We start from the raw sequence: 20,751 nt of genomic DNA on the forward strand, positions 1-20,751 counted from the left end.
TCCTGTGTCCATTGTTCCCACACCACCTCATCTCCATATCACAGGAGATGGCCATGGGATTTGTTGCTAAACCAGTTGTGTGAAGGAAAGGGGGGGTGACACCAGGAGAGGGCTTCCTGACATACTTGAATATCATGATTTATCGTCATATCTCCGGATTTACCTCACAGTCCTCCCTTCAGATCAATGTTCTGGAATTAAGGGCAGTGTAGCTAGCCCTAAAGGCGTTCCAGCGGTGGCTGGACGGCAGGCAGATCCGGATACAGTCGGACGACGCCACGGCGGTCGCGTACATCAACCACCAGCACAGAGCGCTGGCGGCGGACGCATCAGTTCAGAACTGGTCGCAATTTCGACTGCCTTATGTATTTCCCCCTCTGGCACTGCTGCCCAGAGTGTCATTCAAAATCGGGTCCGACTGCCGCCGCGCCATCCTCGTTGCTCTACACTGGCCGAGGAGGTCGTGATACCTGGATCTGTGACACCTTACGGTGGGTCGCCCGTGGGCACTCCCGGACCGACCAGACTTGCTGTCTCAAGGGCCATTTTCCTTCTGAATTCTGCGGCCTTCCACCTCACTGCGTGGCCATTATGGCCTGGCTCTTAGCGTCCTCGGAGTTATCTCTATCACGCCTTTCGCAGAAGGTGGTCTTCCTAGTGGCAGGCGCAGCACTTCGGAGAGTGTCGGAGCTAGCAGCGCTATCATGCAAAGCCCCCTTCCCGGTGTTACGCCAGGACGAGGTGGTCCTGCGTCCGGTCCCGGAATTACTACTTAAGGTGGTATCCCCCTTTTTCTTCTCAATCAGGATATCTCCTTACCTTCTTTTGGCTCATCCAGTTCACCAGTGTGAAAAGGATTTGCACTTCTTAGATCTCGTGAGAGCACTCCGGCTCTACTTTTCGCACACGGCGCCCCTGCGCCGTTCTGATGCGCTCCTTGTCCTTGTCGCTAGCCAGCGTAAGGGGTCGCAGGCTTCCAAGTCAACCTTGGCTCGGTGGATCAAGGAACGGATTCTTGAAGCCTACCGTCTTCGGGGCTTCCGATTCCTTTAGTTCTGAAAGCCCATTCTACCAGAGCCGTAGGGGCATCCTGTGCATTGCGTCACCAGGCTACGGCTCAGCAGGTGTGTCAGCACTATCTGGGCGAGTCTGCACACTTTTCACGAAACACTATCAGGTTCATGCCTATGCGGCGGCAGATGCCAGCCTAGGTAGGCGAGTCCTTCAGGAGGCGGTTGCTCATCTGTAAGAGAGGGCCGTTTTTTTTTTTGGTTTTTTTTTCGGCTGTTTTTATCGAGGTATTCTTTTACCCACCCAGGGACTGCTTTTGGACATCCCAATTGTCTGGGTCTCCCAATGGAGCGACAAAGAAGAAGGGAATTTTGTTTACTTACCGTAAATTCCTTTTCTTCTAGCTCCTATTGGGAGACCCAGCACCCGCCCCTGTTCCCTTCGGGCTGGTTGTTCTTTTGTGTACACATGTTGTTCATGTTGAAGGGTTCTGTTGGTTCATGGTTTCAGTTCTCCGAACATCCTTCGGATTGAATTTACCTTAGACCAATTTATAAGTTCCTCCTTCCTGCTTTGGCACCAAAACTGATGGGCCCGTGATGCACGGGAGGGTGTATAGGCAGAGGGGAGGGGTTACACTTTTTAAAGTGTAATACTTTGTGTGGCCTCCGGAGGCAGTAGCTATACACCCAATTGTCTGATTGTCTGGGTCTCCCAATAGGAGCTAGAAGAAAAGGAATTTACGGTAAGTAAACAAAATTCCCTTCATAAAGATCCTTTATGATATGCTAATGAGAGCAGGGACTAGGCGTTCTATCCCTGGGACTAGTCCGCCCTCTTAGCATGTTAGAATGCTCACAAAGGCGTGCTAACATGCTGTTCAATGCCCACTGCCCAGCGTCATCGGCAGTGATGTGCATACCTGTGACCGTTGTCATCCCTTCAGACACCAGGTTTAGGCTCAGTGTGCATGATCAGAAGTCCCGGCACTTCCGGTCATGTGCACTATGAAGCCGGGTGTGCATGTCCCGGCTTCAAAGAGGTCTAGTGTGCATGACCGGAAGTGCGGTGACTTCTGATCATGTGCACCGAACCTAAACCTGGTGTCTGAGGTGGTGACAACGGACACAGTTACGTGCGTCACCGCTGATGGCAATGGGCATTGAATAGCATGTTAGCACAACCCCGTGGGCGTGCTAACATGCTAAGAGGGCGGAATGAGCGCAGGAACTAACAGCCTTGTGACTAGTCCCTGCCCTCATTAGCATATCATAAAGGATCTTTAGAAATACTTTTTCTAAAGATCTCTTTATCTATACTAGTGTATACAGGGACAGTTAGTCAGAAATTAGCAATATACACCCGGAACTGCTCGTGGTTGTGGATGCATATTGCACCTGACAGACTCCATTGTTTATAGGGAACCTAATTCAGGCAGAAAGGAAAAAAACAAAACAAAATTACCTTGGGTCTGGTAAGTCCCTGGTCTCGGAGATCATCCTCATCATCGAGTCCGATCTTCGGATCTTTCTTTTTAGAGTTGTTGTTGAGCACCTGAGAGTTGGCTTTCAGCACGTGGTTGAGCGCGTGGAGACAGTAGACGCGTCTGATCTCTTCCCCCTGAGCGTTCACCATCCGGGATGGATAATACAAGTCTCTATAAGAGTTCATGACAGTGAAGAGTTCTCTCTGTATGGGGCTGAACTTGTTCCGCTCTCTCTGGCCGGGGACAACCGAGCGGTTTGCTATGGGCCATGTGGAAGCCAAGGGTTCGTGGAGATAAAGCTTTGCCAGGTCGGTTTCTTTCTCCGATTTTAATAGATGGACTTTTTTGAAGGACGACGAAAAGACCAACTGACCAAGGGATGGCCACTGAAAAAAACAACAAACAACTTTAACACATTTCTTCTAGTTTTGTTTTTACCCTTTATTATACACCTCTATATACAGTAGTTAACAGGACCCACCATTCACAATAGCAGATGTACAGGAGGGGGAGGAGGTGAGCTATGACATCTGCTATTGTGAATGGTGGATCCTGTGTCATCTACTGTATATAGGGGTGTTATCAGTCATTATACAGGAGGGGAAGGAGGTGAGCTGTGACATCACCTATTGTGAATGTTGGATCCTGTGTCATCTACTGTATATAGAGGCGTTATTAGTCATTGTACAGGAGGGGGAGGAGGTGAGCTATGACAATGACTAATAACACCTCTATATACAGTAGATGACACAGGATCGACCATTCACAATAGGTGATGTCCCAGCTCACCTCCTCCCCCTGTACAATGACTAAGAACACCTCTATATACAGTAGATAACACAGAATCCACCATTCACAATAGGTGATATCAGTCATTGTACTGGAGAGAGTAGGAGAAGGTGAGCTGTGACCACCTATTGTGAATAGCTGATCCTGTTTTATCTACTGTATATAGAGGTTTTATCGGTCATTGTGCAGGGGGAGGAGATGAGCTGTGATACCACCTCTATATACAGTAGATAACAGATAAGCCAACATTAACAATATATGATATCACAGCTCACCTCCTCCCCCTTCTAAATACACAATGACTTTTGCCCAGATTATAGCATGTATAGTGAACTCTCCTATACAAGTCCATACGATCAAAGCCAGTCTGTTGCTATCTGTGTCCATGTGGCTGCTCCGCAGCTCAGAAAGTGGGAGGCCAACAGTGAAATTAGTGGCAAAAATAAAAAGATTTCAGAATAAAATAAAAACAAAAATCACCACTACATCTACATAAATGATCTATTATTAAATGTATGTTACTCTCTGATTACCCGTTCCCTTTAATATCAGCACAGAAAGGTGGGAGAGGATCCAACAGCCATTCTTACATGGATTTTCAAAGTAAGTACACCAGTGTCATCAGGGAAGAGATCCATTTAATGATATATGCGATTTGTATTGTGGAATCTGGTGACAGATCCTTCATAGATGTGATGGGCTAAGAATATGTTATCCCAGTATGAAGGGATGGGGTATCTAGCAATACGTAACCGTGGCTGTGTGACGTCTGGTACTGATGTTGTGCTTTACCTTCACAGATGACGTTGCTTTAGGGTTGCTTGTGATTTGGGTAATGTCGGCTTCTTCTAGTTCTCGGTCAATATGCTTTTTAAAAGGATCTTAAACAAAAAACACAAGGAGCAAAAATCAGGAATATTCTGTATAGTTATTCTTCACTTATACACCAGTCACCTAAAGAAATATTGTCATCTTAGACATTTGTGTCATATCCACAGACGTGCGAGTGCGGTCTCCTTTCCAATCACCCAGGACGAGGGTCGGGGAAGGTGGGACCGCATGTATGGTGCATCCTCTGGATGGGTATAATGTGTTAACCCAAAATTCTAACACTGAGGGTAGGATTTCTCTATATTCATTGCAGTCATCGCTATCATACAGGGAAACTCTCCGCAGCTGATAACAGCGGACACTGTATATAAAGAAGCGATTAGAAAATAGATAATATTGATTGTCAATGCTTATGAAGTGCAGATGGTGTTGGCATTGCACTGCTTCTCCTAAGTGCATTGCCACCCGCCCCCATCCAGTGCATTGCCACGCCCCCCTCCATCCAGTGCATTGCCACGCCCCCCTCCATCCAGTGCATTGCCACGCCCCCCTCCACCCAGTGCATTGCCACGCGCCCCACCCCCTCCCCAGTGCATGGCCGCGCGCCCCACTCCCTCCCCAGTGCATTGCCGCGCGCCCCCACCCCTCCCCAGTGCATTGCCGCGCGCCCCCACCCCCTCCCCAGTGCATGGCCGCGCACCCCCACCCCCTCCCCAGTGCATTGCCGCGCGCCCCACCCCAGTGCATTGCCGCGCGCGCCCCACCCCCTCCCCAGTGCATTGCCGCGCGCCCCACCCCCTCCCCAGTGCATTGCCGCGCGCCCCACCCCCTCCCCAGTGCATTGCTGCGCGCCCCCACCCCCTCCCCAGTGCATTGCCGCGCGCCCCCACCCCCTCCCCAGTGCATTGCCGCGCGCCCCCACCCCCTCCCCAGTGCAATGCCGCGCGCCCCCACCCCCTCCCCAGTGCATTGCCGCGCGCCCCCACCCCCTCCCCAGTGCATTGCCGCGCGCCCCACCCCCTCCCCAGTGCATTGCCGCGCGCCCCACCCCCTCCCCAGTGCATTGCCGCGCGCCCTACCCCCTCCCCAGTGCATTGCCGTGCGCCCCCACCAGTGCATTGCCAAACACCACCGCCCCACAGTGGATTGACACGCGCCCCCGCTCCGCAGTGGAGATCAAGTACCTACACAGCCAACCCTCTGCTTCTTACTACCACTGTTTCCCTCCAATTATAGTAATCTGATGGAAGTCTAGAAATACCTTCAGGATTTACACTGGACGGTTCTGTAGTCTCAGGCTTTTGGCCTTTAGCATCTTCTTCCAAGAAATTAGTCTCTAAACTGAATTTCGACTCATCTTTATGGTCTGTGAATTCCTCTATGTCTTGCTGGGCGGGATCTCCGGGCTCGGTTGGATCTTCATCTTCACCCCGTCGCTCAGCCTCCCTGGTTTCATCCTCTGAAACAATATACAAAATGTTTGTACTAAACCATTTGCAATATAAACCCTTGCGTCTGGAACTGGATGATTTCTGCTATTCTGGAAAGAAAATCCTAATAGTGGATTGAAAGATGAAATCCCAATTTTAGGCCAGAACTGTGATTTACAGAGCAAGTCTTGGTAATTTACTACCTTCTTGAGCATCATCATCTTCCTCGTCCGACTCTTGTTCATCTTTGCTGTCATCACTTTCTTCATTAGAGGCCAAGTGTTCGTTCTCATCCTGCCGTGTTCCTCCATCATCTTCAACCCCCTCTAAATCATCATCTTCCTCCTCGTCATCATCATCATCATCATCAGAAACGTGCTTTAGCGTTGCCAGTAGCTGCTGATACACATTGGGATTCTCCGCGTCGCTCTCGGCCTCACTCTCTGAATGCGATTCCTCCTCAGAACTATCGGGCTGGAAAATAAAGAAAATTGTTGAATGATCCAGTCGCTTCATGGACGAAAAAGTAAGAGCTAAAGTCGAAGATTCAACCTTGTGATTCACATACAATACAATAATCAGCCCTCCTTGATGAGTATCAGATGCAGTGCAGTCCGGTGACTTGTGGCCAATCGGGACTTTAGGATTTGGGGTTGTTTTACTCTCCTCCTAGATCAAGGGAGGTGATTATTCCCCTGGTCAGACCCCACCTGGAACACTGGGTACAGTTCTAGGCCCCTAATTCAAGAAAGACATCGATATATTGGAGCAAGTCCAGAGAAGAGCCACCAAGATGGTAGAAGGTCTGCAAACCATGTCCAATGAAGAACGGCTAAAAGAACTAGGGATGTTTAGTTGGAAAAAGAGAAAGCTGAGAGGAGACTTAATAGCGGTCTACAAATATCTGAGAGGTAGTCACAGTGCAGAGGGAACCACCCTATTCATTAGCACAAGGAAGTACAAGAAGCAATGGGATGAAACTAAAAAGGAAGGAGATTCAGATTACACATTAGGAAAACTTTCTGACAGTGAGGGCAGTCAGGGAGTGGAACTAGCGACCACGGGAGGTGGTGAGGGCAGTCAGGGAGTGGAACAAGCGACCACGGGAGGTGGTGAGGGCAGTCAGGGAGTGGAACAAGCGACCACGGGAGGTGGTGAGGGCAGTCAGGGAGTGGAACAAGCGACCACGGGAGGTGGTGAGGGCAGTCAGGGAGTGGAACAAGCGACCACGGGAGGTGGTGAGGGCAGTCAGGGAGTGGAACAAGCGACCACGGGAGGTGGTGAGGGCAGTCAGGGAGTGGAACAGGCGACCACGGGAGGTGGTGAGGGCAGTCAGGGAGTGGAACAAGCGACCACGGGAGGTGGTGAGGGCAGTCAGGGAGTGGAACAAGCGACCACGGGAGGTGGTGAGGGCAGTCAGGGAGTGGAACAAGCGACCACGGGAGGTGGTGAGGGCAATCAGGGAGTGGAACAAGCGACCACGGGAGGTGGTGAGGGCAGTCAGGGAGTGGAACAAGCGACCACAGGAGGTGGTGAGGGAAGTCAGGGAGTGGAACAAGCGACCACGGGAGGTGGTGAGGGCAGTCAGGGAGTTGAACAGGCGACCACGGGAGGTGGTGAGGGCAGTCAGAGAGTAGAACAGGTGACCACGGGAGGGGGTGAGCTCTCCATCAATGGAAATCTTTAAGCGGAAACTGGATAAACATATAGCTGGGATGATTTAGGAAAGCCTGCACTCGCAGGGGGTTGGATCCGATGGCTCTTGAGGTCCCTTCCAACTCTACCATTCTATGATTCTATAAACTTATGCTCCCCCATGAAATGCTCTCACAGCAGCCTGATCATCATTAGAGGGAACCAAACATCAGGATTTTGGTATATAAAGGTGCAGCCAGTGCAGTACTGGCACTATCAGGCACAGGCTGTACATACCATTATTGGGCAGCTTGGATGTTTAGGCTGTGAAAACGAAGTTTATCAAGTTTGAAAATTCATCCACTTTTTGATTGACGTGTGCAATTCTCCAAATAATATCCAGGCGGGTTATGCACATGATTCCCGACACCCAGCCCCCCCACCCCGCCTGTACCTCACTCTCTCTGGCTGTATGCAAATTTCTCTATTCAGAAACACTGCGTCGGAGTTGGCGCCTGCGCATACTGCTTATCTCTGGCGCCATGTTTTTGAAGCCCGCATTACCAAGTTTTGTGCCTCAGAGGGCGGCACATGCGCCCTCGCTTCTTCAGAAGCGCGCGTGGGTACAACTGGACTGGAGAAGAGCTGATCTTACCCAGATTAGCTGCAGCTACAATAAGATCAGCTGTTCTCCAGTCCTGTTGTGACCGCACGCGCTCCCGTGGTCATAACGAGATCTGAAGAAGAGAGGGCGCATGCGCCGACCCCCAGGCACAAAACTGGCTAATGCGGGCTTCAAAAACATGGCGCCAGAGATAAGCGCTATGCGCAGGCGCCAACTCAGACGCCGTGTTTCTGAATAGAGAAATTTGCATACAGCCAGAAAGGGGGAGGTACAGGCGGGGGGGGGGGGTGTCGGGTGTCGGGAATCATGTGCATAACCCGCCCGGATACTATCTGGTGAAGTGCACACGTCAATCAAAAAATGGATGAATTTTCAAATGTCATAAACTTGGATTTCACAGCCTAAAGGCGAGGTTACACGCTGCGATTTATCTGATGATGTGTCGTCGGGGTCACGGTTTCCGTGGCGCACATCCGGCATCGTTAGAGACGTTGCGTGTGACACCTACAAGTGACTTTGAATGATCGCAAATAGGATGAAAATCATTGCTCGTTGACACGTCGTTCAGTTTCACAATACTGTTCATCGTTTGGAACGCAGCAGACATATTGCTACGTTTGACATCCTGCCAACGATGAACAACATCCACACGACCGCTTTGGTCAAACAATATATCGCTGAACGATGTTGCGTCGTTTGTGAGATGTGTACGTGTGACCGCTACAAAACGACCTATGTGCAGTCTCGGCAAATCGTAACAACGATCTGGGCGTGTCACATCGTTTAAGAGATCGTCAGATAAATCGCAGCGTGTAACGAGGCTTTAAACATCCGAGCTGCCCACTAATGGTATGTACAGCCTGTGCCTGCACTGGCTTTACCTTATATACCAAAATCCTGATGTTTGGCTCCCTCTAACTAAATATCTGACAAATAGGTTTATCTGAGCAGACAGTAATAGAGCCAGTAACCGCAGCGACCCATGTGTTTGTTCTGCACTAAAGCAGCTGAAATAAGTGTAAAAACCTTGCAGTTTTGCTTAAAAATATTCTACCGTTTTTTTTCTACAGCTCTCATGCAGACTGATGTCCTTTCATGGTGACAGACTACAAACAAGCCATGTAGCCTGATCCAGCAGCCATACTCCCTCCTTCCATCAGTCCCACACTTCTTCATAACCTACTGAAGGCACGTTGGTCAGGAGCCACTTTTTGCAGCCCACAGAGCACAGAGGCTGAACAGGTCATCATAAGAACATGGGATGTCCACTCACCAGCTCCACCACCTGGGTCCTCTCATCTACACTGGACACTCTGGAAGAGGAAAACAAGTAAAATTACCGAAGTTATCCAAACGATACAGAGAAGAAAAGTTAATTAGGAAAGGAGATGCCCAGGTTATAGCAGCTGTACATATATAATTATATACAGGAGATGCCCAGGTTATACCGGCTGTACATATATAATTATATACAGGAGATGCCCAGGTTATACCAGCTGTACATATATAATTATATACAGGAGATGCCCAGGTTATACCGGCTGTACATATATAATTATATACAGGAGATGCCCAGGTTATACCAGCTGTACATATATAATTATATACAGGAGACGCCCAGGTTATACCGGCTGTACATATATAATTATATACAGGAGACGCCCAGGTTATACCAGCTGTATAATATATAAATATAAAATTATATACAGGAGGTGCCCAGGTTATACCAGCTGTACATATGTAATTATATACAGGAGGTGCCCAGGTTATACCGGCTGTACATATGTAATTAAATACAGGAGATGCCCAGGTTATACCGGCTGTACATATATAATTATATACAGGAGGTGCCCAGGTTATATTGGCTGTACATATATAATTATATACAGGAGGTGCCCAGGTTATACCAGCTGTACATATATAATTATATACAGGAGGTGCCCAGGTTATATCAGCTGTACATATATAATTATACTTCTTTTCATGTTCAGCCCCATGGAATCAATGGTGCTCTAAAAATATATTATTAATACGGTAATAGTGGAATCTAAAATATATCACATTTGTCAAATTACTGGAAAAAAGAAATGGTAGAATCAGAGTTTTTTTTAATCATGTCACCTAACCCCCCAAAAAATTAATAAATAAAAAAAAAAAAAAAAAAAAAAAGTATGGACCCCACACTTTTAACAATTAAAACAACACCTCGCCCTGGAAAAAAAAAAAAAACAAGCCCTGAAATAACTCATCGCTCGAAAAATACTGCAGTTACAGCTCTCAGATTATTGCGCCAAAAGCAGAATTTTCTTTTTGCAAGCATTTATTTTAAACAATAAGAAAGAAGGGAATTTTGTTACTTACCGTAAATTCCTTTTCTTCTAGCTCCTATTGGGAGACCCAGACGATTGGGTGTATAGCACTGCCTCCGGAGGCCACACAAAGCATTACACTAAAAAGTGTAAGGCCCCTCCCCTTCTGGCTATACACCCCCAGTGGGATCACTGGCTCACCAGTTTTAGTGCAAAAGCAAGAAGGAGGAAAGCCAATAACTGGTTTAAACAAATTCACTCCGAAGTAACATCGGAGAACTGAAAACCATTCAACATGAACAACATGTGTACCCGAAAAACAACCAAAAATCCCGAAGGACAACAGGGCGGGTGCTGGGTCTCCCAATAGGAGCTAGAAGAAAAGGAATTTAGTGTAAGTAACAAAATTCCCTTCTTCTTCAGCGCTCTATTGGGAGACCCAGACGATTGGGACGTCCAAAAGCTGTCCCTGGGTGGGTAAAGAAATACCTCATGTTAGAGCTGTAAAACAGCCCTTCCCTACAAGGAGGCAACCGCCGCCTGCAGGACTCTTCTACCTAAGCTGGCATCCGCCTAAGCGTAGGTATGCACCTGACAATGCTTGGTGAAAGTGTGCAGACTCGACCAGGAAGCTGCCTGGCACACCTGCTGAGCCGTAGCCTGGTGCCGTAATGCCTAGGGCGCACCCACGGCTCTGGTAAAATGGGCTTTCAGCCCTGATAGAACCGGAAGCCCAGCAGAACAGTAGGCTTCAAGAATTGGTTCCTTGATCCATCGAGCCAGGGTGGATTTGGAAGCCTGCGACTCTTTACGCTGATTAGCGACAAGCACAGAGAGTGCATCCGAGCGGCGCAGAGGCGCCGTGCGGGAAATGTAGATTCTGAGTGCTCTCACCAGATCCAACAAATGCAAATCCATTTCATATCGATGAAATGGATGAGGCAAAAGGAAGGTAAGGAGATATCCTGATTGAGATGAAAGGGGGATACCACCTTAGGGAGAACTCCGGAATCGGGCGCAGCACTGCCTTGCCTTGGTGAAACACCAGGAAGGAAGCTTTTGGATGACAGCGCTGCTAGCTCGGACACTCTCCTAAGAGACGTGACCGCTACCAGAAAGGCCTCTTTCTGGGAAAGTCGAGAGAGTGAAACATCTCTCAGAGGCTCGAAGGGCGGCTTTTGGAGAGCAATTAGTACCCTGTTCAGATCCCATGGGTCCAACGGCCGTTTGTACAGAGGGACAATGTGACAAACCTCCTGCAGGAACGTGTGTACCTGAGGAAGTGGTGCTAGGCGCTTCTGAAGAATACAGATAGCGCTGAGACTTGTCCTTTGAGGGAGCCGAGTGACAACCTTTTTCCAAACCAGATTGCAGGAAGGAAGGAAAAGTAGGGAATGCAAATGGGCAGGGAGACACTCCCTGAGCAGAGCATTAAGAGAAGAATATCCTCCACATCCTGTGGTAGATCTTGGCAGACGTCGGTTTTCTAGTCTATCTCATGGTGGCAATGACGTCCTGAGATAATCCTGAAGACGCTAGGATTCAGGACTCAAAGGCCATACCGTCAGGTTCAGGGCCGTAGAATTCAGATGGAAAAAACGGCCCTTGGGACAGTAAGTCTGGCCGGGCTGGTAGTGCCCACGGTTGGCAGACCGTGAGATGCCACAGATCCGGGGACTACGACCTCCTCGGCCAGTCTGTGGCGATGAGGATGGCGCGGCGGCAAACGGACCTGATGTTGCGTAGCCCTCTGGGCAGCAGTGTCAGAGGGGGAAACACATAGGTAGCTGGAACTGCGACCAAACCTGAACTAAGGCGTCTGCCGCCAGAGCTCTTTGATCGTGATACCGCGCCATGAAAATCGGAACCTTGTTGTTGTGCCGAGACGCTATTAGGTCGACGTTCAGCATCCCCCAGCGTTGACAGATTTCCTGAAAACCGTCCGGGTGAAGATACCCTTCCCCTGCGTCCATACCCTGGCAACTGAGGAAGTCTGCTTCCCAGTTTTCTGCGCCCGGGATGTGAACTGCGGATATGGTGGATGCTCTGTCTTCCACCCCCATCAGACTCCGCCGGACTTCCTGGGAAGCTTGCCGACTGCGTGTTCCGCCTTGGTGGTAGATGTATGCCACTGCTGTGGAGTTGTCCGACTGAATTCGGATGTGTGTGCTTTCCAGCCACGGCTGGAAGGCTTGCAGGGCAAGATACACTGCCCAGATTTCCAGCACATTGATTTGAAGGATGGACTCCTCTGAAGAGAGTCCTTGACCGTCTGAGAAGGGGGACGTTCCTTCTAGGGACGTCGACTTCCCATCCCATTGGCAAAGAATGCCACATTGGAGTGGACGCAGATGAAACTGCGCGAAAGTGACTGCCTCTGCATGAGTCGTGTTAAGGGGTGTGACTGGCCATGAAGGAGAGACTGCACCCCCGTCTGTAGTGAACGTGTCCAGCGGAAGCTTCACTATCGCTGAGGGAGCGTGACACTCCATGCCCAGATATGTCAGCGATTGGGTCGGTGTCAGATTTAACCTTGAGAAGATGATGATCCACCCGAAATTCTGGAGAGTCTCCAGCGCTACGCTCAGGCTGTGTTGGCATGCCTCTTGAGAGGGTGCCTTGACCAGTCGACCGTCCAAGGAAGGATCACCGAGTGACCCTGAGAGTGCAGGACTGCTCCCACTGCTGCCCTGAACTTGGTGAAAACCCGTAGGGCTGTCGCCAGACCGAAGGGCAGGGTTACGAACTGAAGATGCTCGTCTTCAATAACGAAACGTAGCAAACGTTGGTGCTCTGGAGCAATCGGCACGTGGAGATAAGCATCCTGTGTCTATTGATGCTAGGAAATCTCTTTGAGACATTGAGGCAATGACGGAGCGGAGGGATGCCATCCGGAACCGCCTGGCCTTCACGTGCTTGTTGAGCAGTTTTAGGTCCCCCACAATCAGATTGGAGGAAAAACCGTGTCTTGTTCCTGAAGAGGAACAGGAATTACCACTCCTTCTGCCTGCAGAAGAGCATCGGCTCGGTGGGTAGGTGGGGAAGTTCTGAAGAATCGAGCCGGAGGCCGAGAACAGAACTCTATCCTGTACACGTGAGACACAATGTCTCTCACCCACCGGTCTGTGACCTGTGGCAGCTAAATGTCGCCAAGGCGAGAGAGTCTGCCACCAACCGCGGATGCGGAGAGAGAGAGCTTAAAGTCATGAGGAGACCGCCTTGGAAGCGGTTCCTCTGGCTGCCTTCCTTGGGCGTGATTGAGCCCGCCTGGAATCTGAGCCCCTCTGAGCCTTTTGAGCCCTTTTGGACTAGGACAATTTGGACCTGCCCGAGCCTGGGAAGGACCGAAACCTCGACTGTCTCTCTCGGACAGCATTCATAGGGTAAGTCGCAATGCAGACATTGCGAGGATAAGGACGCTACCTGCGGCACAGATGTACCTGTGCTCAAGACCAGCTGCGCAAGACCAGCTGAAATATCTTGGAATGCCCATACGGCTGCGAATGCCGGAGCAACCGACACGCCGATAGCTTCATAGACAGATTTCAACCAGAGGTCCATCTGTCTGTCAATGGCATCTTTAAGTGAAGTCCCATCTCCACTGCAACTATGGATCTAGCCGCAAGCCTGGAGATTGGGGGATCCACCTTTGGACCCTGGGTCCAGCGCCTGACCACGTCAGGGGGAAAGGGATAACATGTATCCTTAATACATTTGGAGAAACGCTTATCTGGTAAGCGTGGTGATTCTGCACTGCTTCTCTGAAGTCAGCGTGGCCAGAAAAGTACTCAATGTACGCTTGAGATACTGAAATGGGATTTCTCCTGCTGGGAAGCTGACTCCTCCACTGAAGGAGCTGGGGGAGAGATATCCAAAATGCCATTGCTGGACGCTATAAGATCAGTCACCATGGCGTCACCATCCGGTGTATCCGGATTGAGAGCGGTGTCAGGATCAAAGTCCTGATCAGCTACGTCTGCCTCATCATACAGAGAGTCCTCTGCTGTGACCCTGACTAGTGATGAGGCCGAGTGCCGCTCCCAGCGAGCTCGCTTAGGCTGTCTGGGACTGTCGTCCGTGTCAGAGCCTTCACCCTGGAATGCCTGGGACCCCCCCGGAGCACTGATTTTGTTCCAAATGAGGGTGGCCAGGGAGCACTGATCAAGATTGCCCATGGCCTGTCTGGACTGCAAGCCACTATCCCATGACAATCTATCAGCCGAAACTGCAACACCGTCCCTGTCCATGGACAGGGTTCACAGGTGGTTCCCTTGGCCACCTCTAGTAGAGACCCCGGCTGACCAAGTGCTACAGGGGAGCATTGCACACAACGGGGGTCAGTGGAACCTGCCGGTGGAACAGTATCACATGCAGTAAAAGCAGCATAGAAAGCCTGTGTTGCTTTTTTGCTGCTGTAGTCTAGCCATCTAGGAGCATATAGCCAAGAATAGCGACCGTACAGTGCAATGTATAGCATACAAGCATAAAGTACAAATGAGCACTTCAGCACATGCAATATGAGCAGCTTAGAAAGCCTGTGCCTTGGCACCCTTGCTTTTTTGCTGCTGTAGACTAGCCATCTAGGAGAATATCGCCAAGAATAGCGACCGTACAGTGCAGTGTATAGCATACAAGCATAAGTACAAATGAACACTTCAGCACATGCAATACAAGCAGCCTAGAAAAACTGTGCCTTAGCACCTTTGCTTTTTTGCTGCTGTAGTCTAGCCATTCTAGGAGAATATAGCCAAGAATAGCGACCTACAGTGCAATGTATAGCATACAAGCATAAGTACAGATGAACACTTCAACACATGCAATACAAGCAGCATAGAAAGCCTGTGCTTTAGCACCCTTGCTTTTTTGCTGCTGTTGTCTCGCCATCTAAGAGGGCATATAGCCAAAAATAGCGACCTACAGTGCAGTGTAAGCATAAAATACAAATGGACACAACGGTATTTAGTGGGGTCAGCACTTCAGGTGCTGCTTACCGCCCGCCTATAGGCGGGTGTGTGGTCGCCAGAGTCCTGTGACTGGCTGCCAGCTCGGACTGCAGGAATGGCTGCCGGCGTCCTTCTCCAGCTCGTGTGACGAGGGGCGGGCCGTGGGCGTGCCCCAGGCAAGAGCGGGAAACCGGCGTCCCACTGTGTCCAGTGAAGGGGGCTGGAGAATGCAAAGCAGACTCCAGCCCTCGGCGCTGACTTTCTGTACAGCGTCCCGCCTCTCCCCTGACTGGCAGGGCTGGGGGCGGGAACGAAACGAAAACTAGGCCGCAAAGCCAGGGACTCGAGTAATAAGCGCGGCCGTCCTATGTGCACGGCCAGCGCGGAGTCCCCGGCGCACCACAAGTCCCAGCCGCGCCACAGTGTAAAAACACCTAGCAGCGGCCCGGCGCGGCAGTTCCCAATACATAAATTCACACAGCAAATCTGCCGTGAATAATAGCACGAGCGCTCCGCGCTGTTGTCCCCGGCGCACTAGCACTCCCAGCAATGCTGGTGTGTGTGTGCGCGATGTGTACGGGGACACAGAGTACCTTAATGTAGCAGGGCCCTGTCCCTGACGATACTCAGCTCCATATCCAGCAGGTTCTCTGGGTCTGTGGATGGAGCCCGGTCTCAGTGCCTGGAGACCTGTAAGATCCCACTTCACCCAGAGCCCTGAGGGGGGATGGGGAAGGAAAACAGCATGTGGGCTCCAGCCTCCGTACCCGCAATGGGTACCTCAACCTTAACAAACACCCGACAAAAGTGGGGTGAGAAGGGAGCATGCTGGGGGCCCCATATGGGCCCACTTTTCTTCCATCCGACATAGTCAGCAGCTGCTGCTGACTAAAAACAGTGGAGCTATGCGTGGATGTCTGACCTCCTTCGCACAAAGCAGAAAACTGGTGAGCCAGTGATCCCACTGGGGGTGTATAGCCAGAAGGGGAGGGGCCTTACACTTTTTAGTGTAATGCTTTGTGTGGCCTCCGGAGGCAGTACTATACACCCAATCGTCTGGGTCTCCCAATGGAGCGCCGAAGAAAAAATATATAAAGAATTGGTATTACTGTAATTATATTGACCTGTACAACACAAATAAAGGGTAAGTTTTATTGCTAAGAGGGCATTGGAAAAACATCCCCCCGACCAAAAAATAAAAAACCCAAGAGGCTCTATGACCTCTCCTGGCAGCATCTCTATTTTAGTAAATTTGTGGATTCTCCATGAATTAACAGTTCTGGGGCATCTGTTCTTAGTTCTTTGGATTACACTGTCCCTCCATTGCTCCTCCTGAAAGCATAGCAATAAATTAGGGGGGTGGCGAACGCCCAGAGCTTATCAGTGGGGCGAGTCCTCACACTGTCTAATAATGGAAGTCCCCGTTGATACTTTTTTATGCATTTCCAGGATGAGTAACAGAGGAACATCACCATCAAGTTAAAAGTAGAGCAGATATTTCAGCAGAGGTGACGCCGTAGTCAGCCCGGGGTGACATGTCTGCATGGATCTCATGTGGGATTCCTCCGGGTTCTCCGGTTTCCTCCCACACTCCAAAGACATACAGATAGGGACTCTAGATTGTGAGCCCCAATGGGGACAGTGTTGCCAATGTATGTAAAGTGATGTGGAATTAATACAAGTAAAATATATCTTTGTACCGTGTTAGCCAGTAGAGATAAAAAAAAAAATTGTTTAAAAGAACTCAAGTCCTCAGTGGTTGATACCTTTTAATGGCTTTAACTTTTCAGTTAGCCATTAAAAGGTATCAACCACTGTGGAATTAATAGCGCTATATAAATGAATATTACATTATTATATCCAGCACTAGTTATATGACTAAAGTAAGCCTTGGTGAAGTCAAGACCATCATCTAGCTGGAGCCCGAGGAGTTAATAGCATTACAGGGAGCTCTCAGCCCCTATTGGTAATAAACCAGTAGATTCAGATTCCAGTCCCCACTTACTGGTCATAAAAAGGGTGCTGCTCCCCAAACTCCTTCAGATGCTTCTTCTGCTTCTTGGTCAGGGAGCTGACACTCTCCTCTTTCCGCTGTTTCCTCCTTTTCCCCATATTGTATCTACTACACGTGGTCACCGCGCATGCGCTGTAGTCCTCCGTCGCTGGCTTGATGACGTCAGCGAAACACCCTGCAGTTAAAGCGCGTACGTGCAGTCACGTGATGGGCGTCAGCCGGAAGAGAACGTTCTGGCGTGCTCAGGTGACGTCAGAGACTTGCGCCTTACCGCTGCTCTGTCACTATGGAGACGACTGATCTTGTGGAGCGGCCCCGGTTACCGGAGAGGTTGCAGCGGAGGGAGGAAGAGAGGCAGAAGGAGGTGGAGAAGAAGCGGCAAGAGAAGGACGAGCAGGCCGTGCAGGAGGAGAAGAGCGGGTACTTTACGTCCAGCTTCGGTGTGGAGAGAGCCGCCATTGAGGAGGTGCTGTCCGGGGAGGATGCCGGCGGAGCTCAGGCTGTGGATGAGGTGTCCGGGCGGCTCCAGCGGCTGCAGAAGCTGCTGAATGACAGCATGATGTTCCTGCCGTCCTATGACGTCCGCCAGGCGCAGGAGCACATCACCCGGCTGCAGGCGGCGCTGGAGGCGCGGAGGGAGCAGCTGCAGCCCAAGAAGAAGTTCACATTCAAGTCCAGGAAGAAGGAGGCCCCTGCCCCCACTGTCACCCAGGCCGCAGCCCCCCTCCAGCCCACAGCCCCGGGGACCCCGGCAGAGGGGACCCCGGCGCAGCCCCATACCCAGTGTGGCCTCCGGGGCCTGAGCGGCCAACTGCTGTCTATGGAGGCAGAGGAGATCCGGCAGAGGGACGTGCAGCTGAGCCAGCTCCAGGACTGCACCGTCACCCTGCCCGGCAGCCCCGCCACCCTGCACATACGGGGCCTGAGCGGCTGCAGGGTGCTGTGCGGCCCGGTCACCTCCTCCGTTTTTGTTGATAACTGCACCAACTGCCTCTTCGCCTTCTCGTGCCAGCAGCTCCGCACCCACAGCACCAAGGACAGCCAATTCTACCTGCACGTCACCAGCCGCGCCATCATCGAGGACTGCAGCGGCCTGCGCTTTGCCCCATTCACCTGGAGCTACCCCAGTATCCAGCAAGACTACGAGCGGACCGGACTGGACCAGAACCGGAACAACTGGGACCAGGTGGACGACTTCAACTGGTTGGCGATGGACGTCAAGTCCCCAAACTGGAGTATAATCCCCGAGGAGGAGAGGCTCACCCACTGGAACTAAGCCTGCAGCAGCATCTGCTTCTATTACTGTATGACCGTATATCTGCCTTGTATAGCTACTGTATGCGACAAATAGACACCTACATACGTCATATAGAAACTATTCATCAGCTCAAATGGGAGCCGACCATATATATGCCTTATAACGCCACTGTACGTGAACACAGAAAAAAGAAATTGTGTCAGCTGCAAAGTACAATGTTAAGGTGGTTGTCTCGGCTTATTAAAAATCCTCTTCATTCTCAAAAATGGAGTGATTTTTAATTCTTTAATGTACAGCTTGTTGCCATGGTTACCAGCCATCGCAGATACATTTTTTTTCCTATACAGGGAGCACAGTGCTTGCGAGCACTTCTGCTAGTAATGATGCAGATGATACTAAACCCTGCAGAGTAAGGCCCATTTCACACATCCGGCATTTCGCCGGATCCGGCACGCATGCAGGAAAGTACATTCATTTACAGTGGAAGCGCGACACCATGCGGTTGTGTGCTTCATACACAAACGCTTTTGTCCGCATGGTGTCGCGTTTCCACTGTTAATGAATGTACTGTACTGCATGCGTGTCGGATCCGGCAAAATGCCAGATTTGTGAAACGGGCCTAATCAACACAGAGTATGAAATTTAATATTACCAAAGGATTTATTTAAGTTAGTGGCTTGGGCTGAGAAATAGAAATTGAAGTTTAATGTGGATAAATCAATGTCATGCTGTTGGGCAGAGGAAATAAAATGTATAACTATGTACTTAATTGGAAAACTGTCATTGATAAAGACTTGGGTGATGGCAAACTCAACTTTACTGACCAGTGTCAGGCAGCTGCTGCCAAGGCTAATGAAATAATAGGATGCATTAAAAGAGGCCGAGATGCTCATGAGAAGAACATACCGTAGTTTTACCCCTATACAGGTCACTAGTGCGAACACACATAGATTACTTTGTACAATTTTGGTCTCCGCTGTATAAGAAAGACCTAGAAGAGAAGAGCAACCAAAGTTGTTAAAGGGAACCTGTCACCAGTTTTTTCCCTATTAAAACAAAAGTGTCACCTTCTGCAGCTCCTGGGCTGCATTCTATGAAGGTGCACCTTGTTGCTGACCCCCCCCCCCCACCTTGCAGACCCCAAAAAGAACTTTATAAAATCTCACCATTTCCTTTGCAAATGACTTGTGTTGGCCAGATGGGATCTATTTTGGCTCCTGTCCCCCCTCCTGCCGCTGTTCGCCGTCCTCCAGTCATGATTTACATGGATGATGACGCTTCTGTCATCGTCCACACTGCTGACGAAGTCTCGTGCAGGCGCAGTTCGCTGTGCCCCTATCGCGGGCCTGAGCAGAAAGTTTCCCTCGCCGCATCGGTGATGTATTTGCGCGAGCGCGAGATTATGGTCAGCGCTGTGCATGACCTCACCAGCGTCATCCTCGTACCCGCCCATAATCTTGTGCCTGTGTAAATACATCACTGGTGCGGTGAGGGAAACTTTCTGCTCAGGCCCGCGATAGGGGCACAGCGAACTGTGCGCGAGACTTCGTCAGCATCGTGGACTGGGGCGTTGTCATCCATGTAAATCATGACAGGACGGTGAACAGCGGCAGGAGGGGGGGGACAGGAGCCGAAATAGAGCCCATCCATCTGGCCAACACAAGTAATTTGTATAGGAAATGGTGAAATGATATAAAGTTCTTTCTGGGGTCTGCAAGGGGGGCCAGCAACAAGGTGCACCTTCATAGAATGCAGCCCAGGAGCTGCAGAAGGTAATACTTTTGGTTTAATGGGGAAAAAACTGGTGACAGGTTCCCTTGGGGGGTGGGGGGGGCGCTGCAATACCAAGATAGGATATTAAACCTGGGGTTTTTCAGTTTGGAAAAATGAAGGCTTAGAGGCGATTTTATTACAATGTACAAATTTATGAGGGTACAGTACAGAGATCTCTCTAATGATCTTTTTACACCTAGGCCTGTAGCGGAGATAAGGGGTCATCCACTACGTCTAGAGGAAACAAGGTTTAATCATAATCACAGACGCAGATTCTTTACTGTAAGAGCTGTGCGACTATGGAACTCTGCCACAAGATGTTGTAATGGGTGATTCATTACTAAAATTACAGAGCACTAGATTCTGTGATTTGGGAACTAGTCTGAGTGCTGTATATGGAGTCGGGAAGGAATTTTTTTCCCTTAATGTGGCACTTACTGTCTGCCCCATGAGGATTTTGCCTTCCTCTGGATCAGCATGTTAGGTTATGGGTTGAATTCAATGGATTTAAGTCTACTTTCAACCTTAGGTGAAAACCAGTAGAAGTAAGAAGCGGCACTGTCCACAGCCCATGCAGAAAATCCAATTTATTTAAAACGTGTGCATAAAAACCGTGGGGAAGAGACCGGGTGCAACCGCACAGAGGA

The 20,751-nt window shown here is 50.1% G+C and overlaps 2 protein-coding genes across 2 annotated transcripts in view; one reads left to right on the forward strand and one right to left on the reverse strand.

The window, feature by feature from the left end:
• Positions 1–17,227, reverse strand: part of UTP25 (UTP25 small subunit processome component) — a 57,317-nt gene extending 40,090 nt beyond the window's left edge. Inside the window, exons 1-6 of the mRNA XM_075339172.1 lie at positions 17,065–17,227; positions 9,081–9,120; positions 5,751–6,021; positions 5,379–5,576; positions 4,079–4,167; positions 2,476–2,883 (exon numbers count right to left, since the gene is read on the reverse strand). Coding sequence (XP_075195287.1) covers positions 2,476–2,883; positions 4,079–4,167; positions 5,379–5,576; positions 5,751–6,021; positions 9,081–9,120; positions 17,065–17,171 — 1,113 coding nt within the window. The 5' untranslated portion in view covers positions 17,172–17,227. The remainder of the gene's footprint in view (positions 1–2,475; positions 2,884–4,078; positions 4,168–5,378; positions 5,577–5,750; positions 6,022–9,080; positions 9,121–17,064) is intronic.
• Positions 17,228–17,284: 57 nt separating this feature from the next.
• On the forward strand, positions 17,285–18,814 carry TBCC (tubulin folding cofactor C). Its single transcript, XM_075339173.1, has one exon. It carries the CDS (start codon positions 17,360–17,362, stop codon positions 18,347–18,349), a length of 990 nt encoding a protein of 329 aa, XP_075195288.1. The 5' UTR covers positions 17,285–17,359; the 3' UTR covers positions 18,350–18,814.
• Positions 18,815–20,751: the final 1,937 nt, after the last annotated feature.

The sequence above is a fragment of the Anomaloglossus baeobatrachus genome, chromosome 3, assembly GCF_048569485.1.
Source record: "Anomaloglossus baeobatrachus isolate aAnoBae1 chromosome 3, aAnoBae1.hap1, whole genome shotgun sequence".
NCBI classification, from domain to species: domain Eukaryota; kingdom Metazoa; phylum Chordata; class Amphibia; order Anura; family Aromobatidae; genus Anomaloglossus; species Anomaloglossus baeobatrachus.

Bases quoted from the DNA above. Each gene is read 5' to 3' on its own strand.
- TBCC (XM_075339173.1), top strand. From the start codon at position 17,360: ATGGAGACGACTGATCTTGTGGAGCGGCCCCGGTTACCGGAGAGGTTG.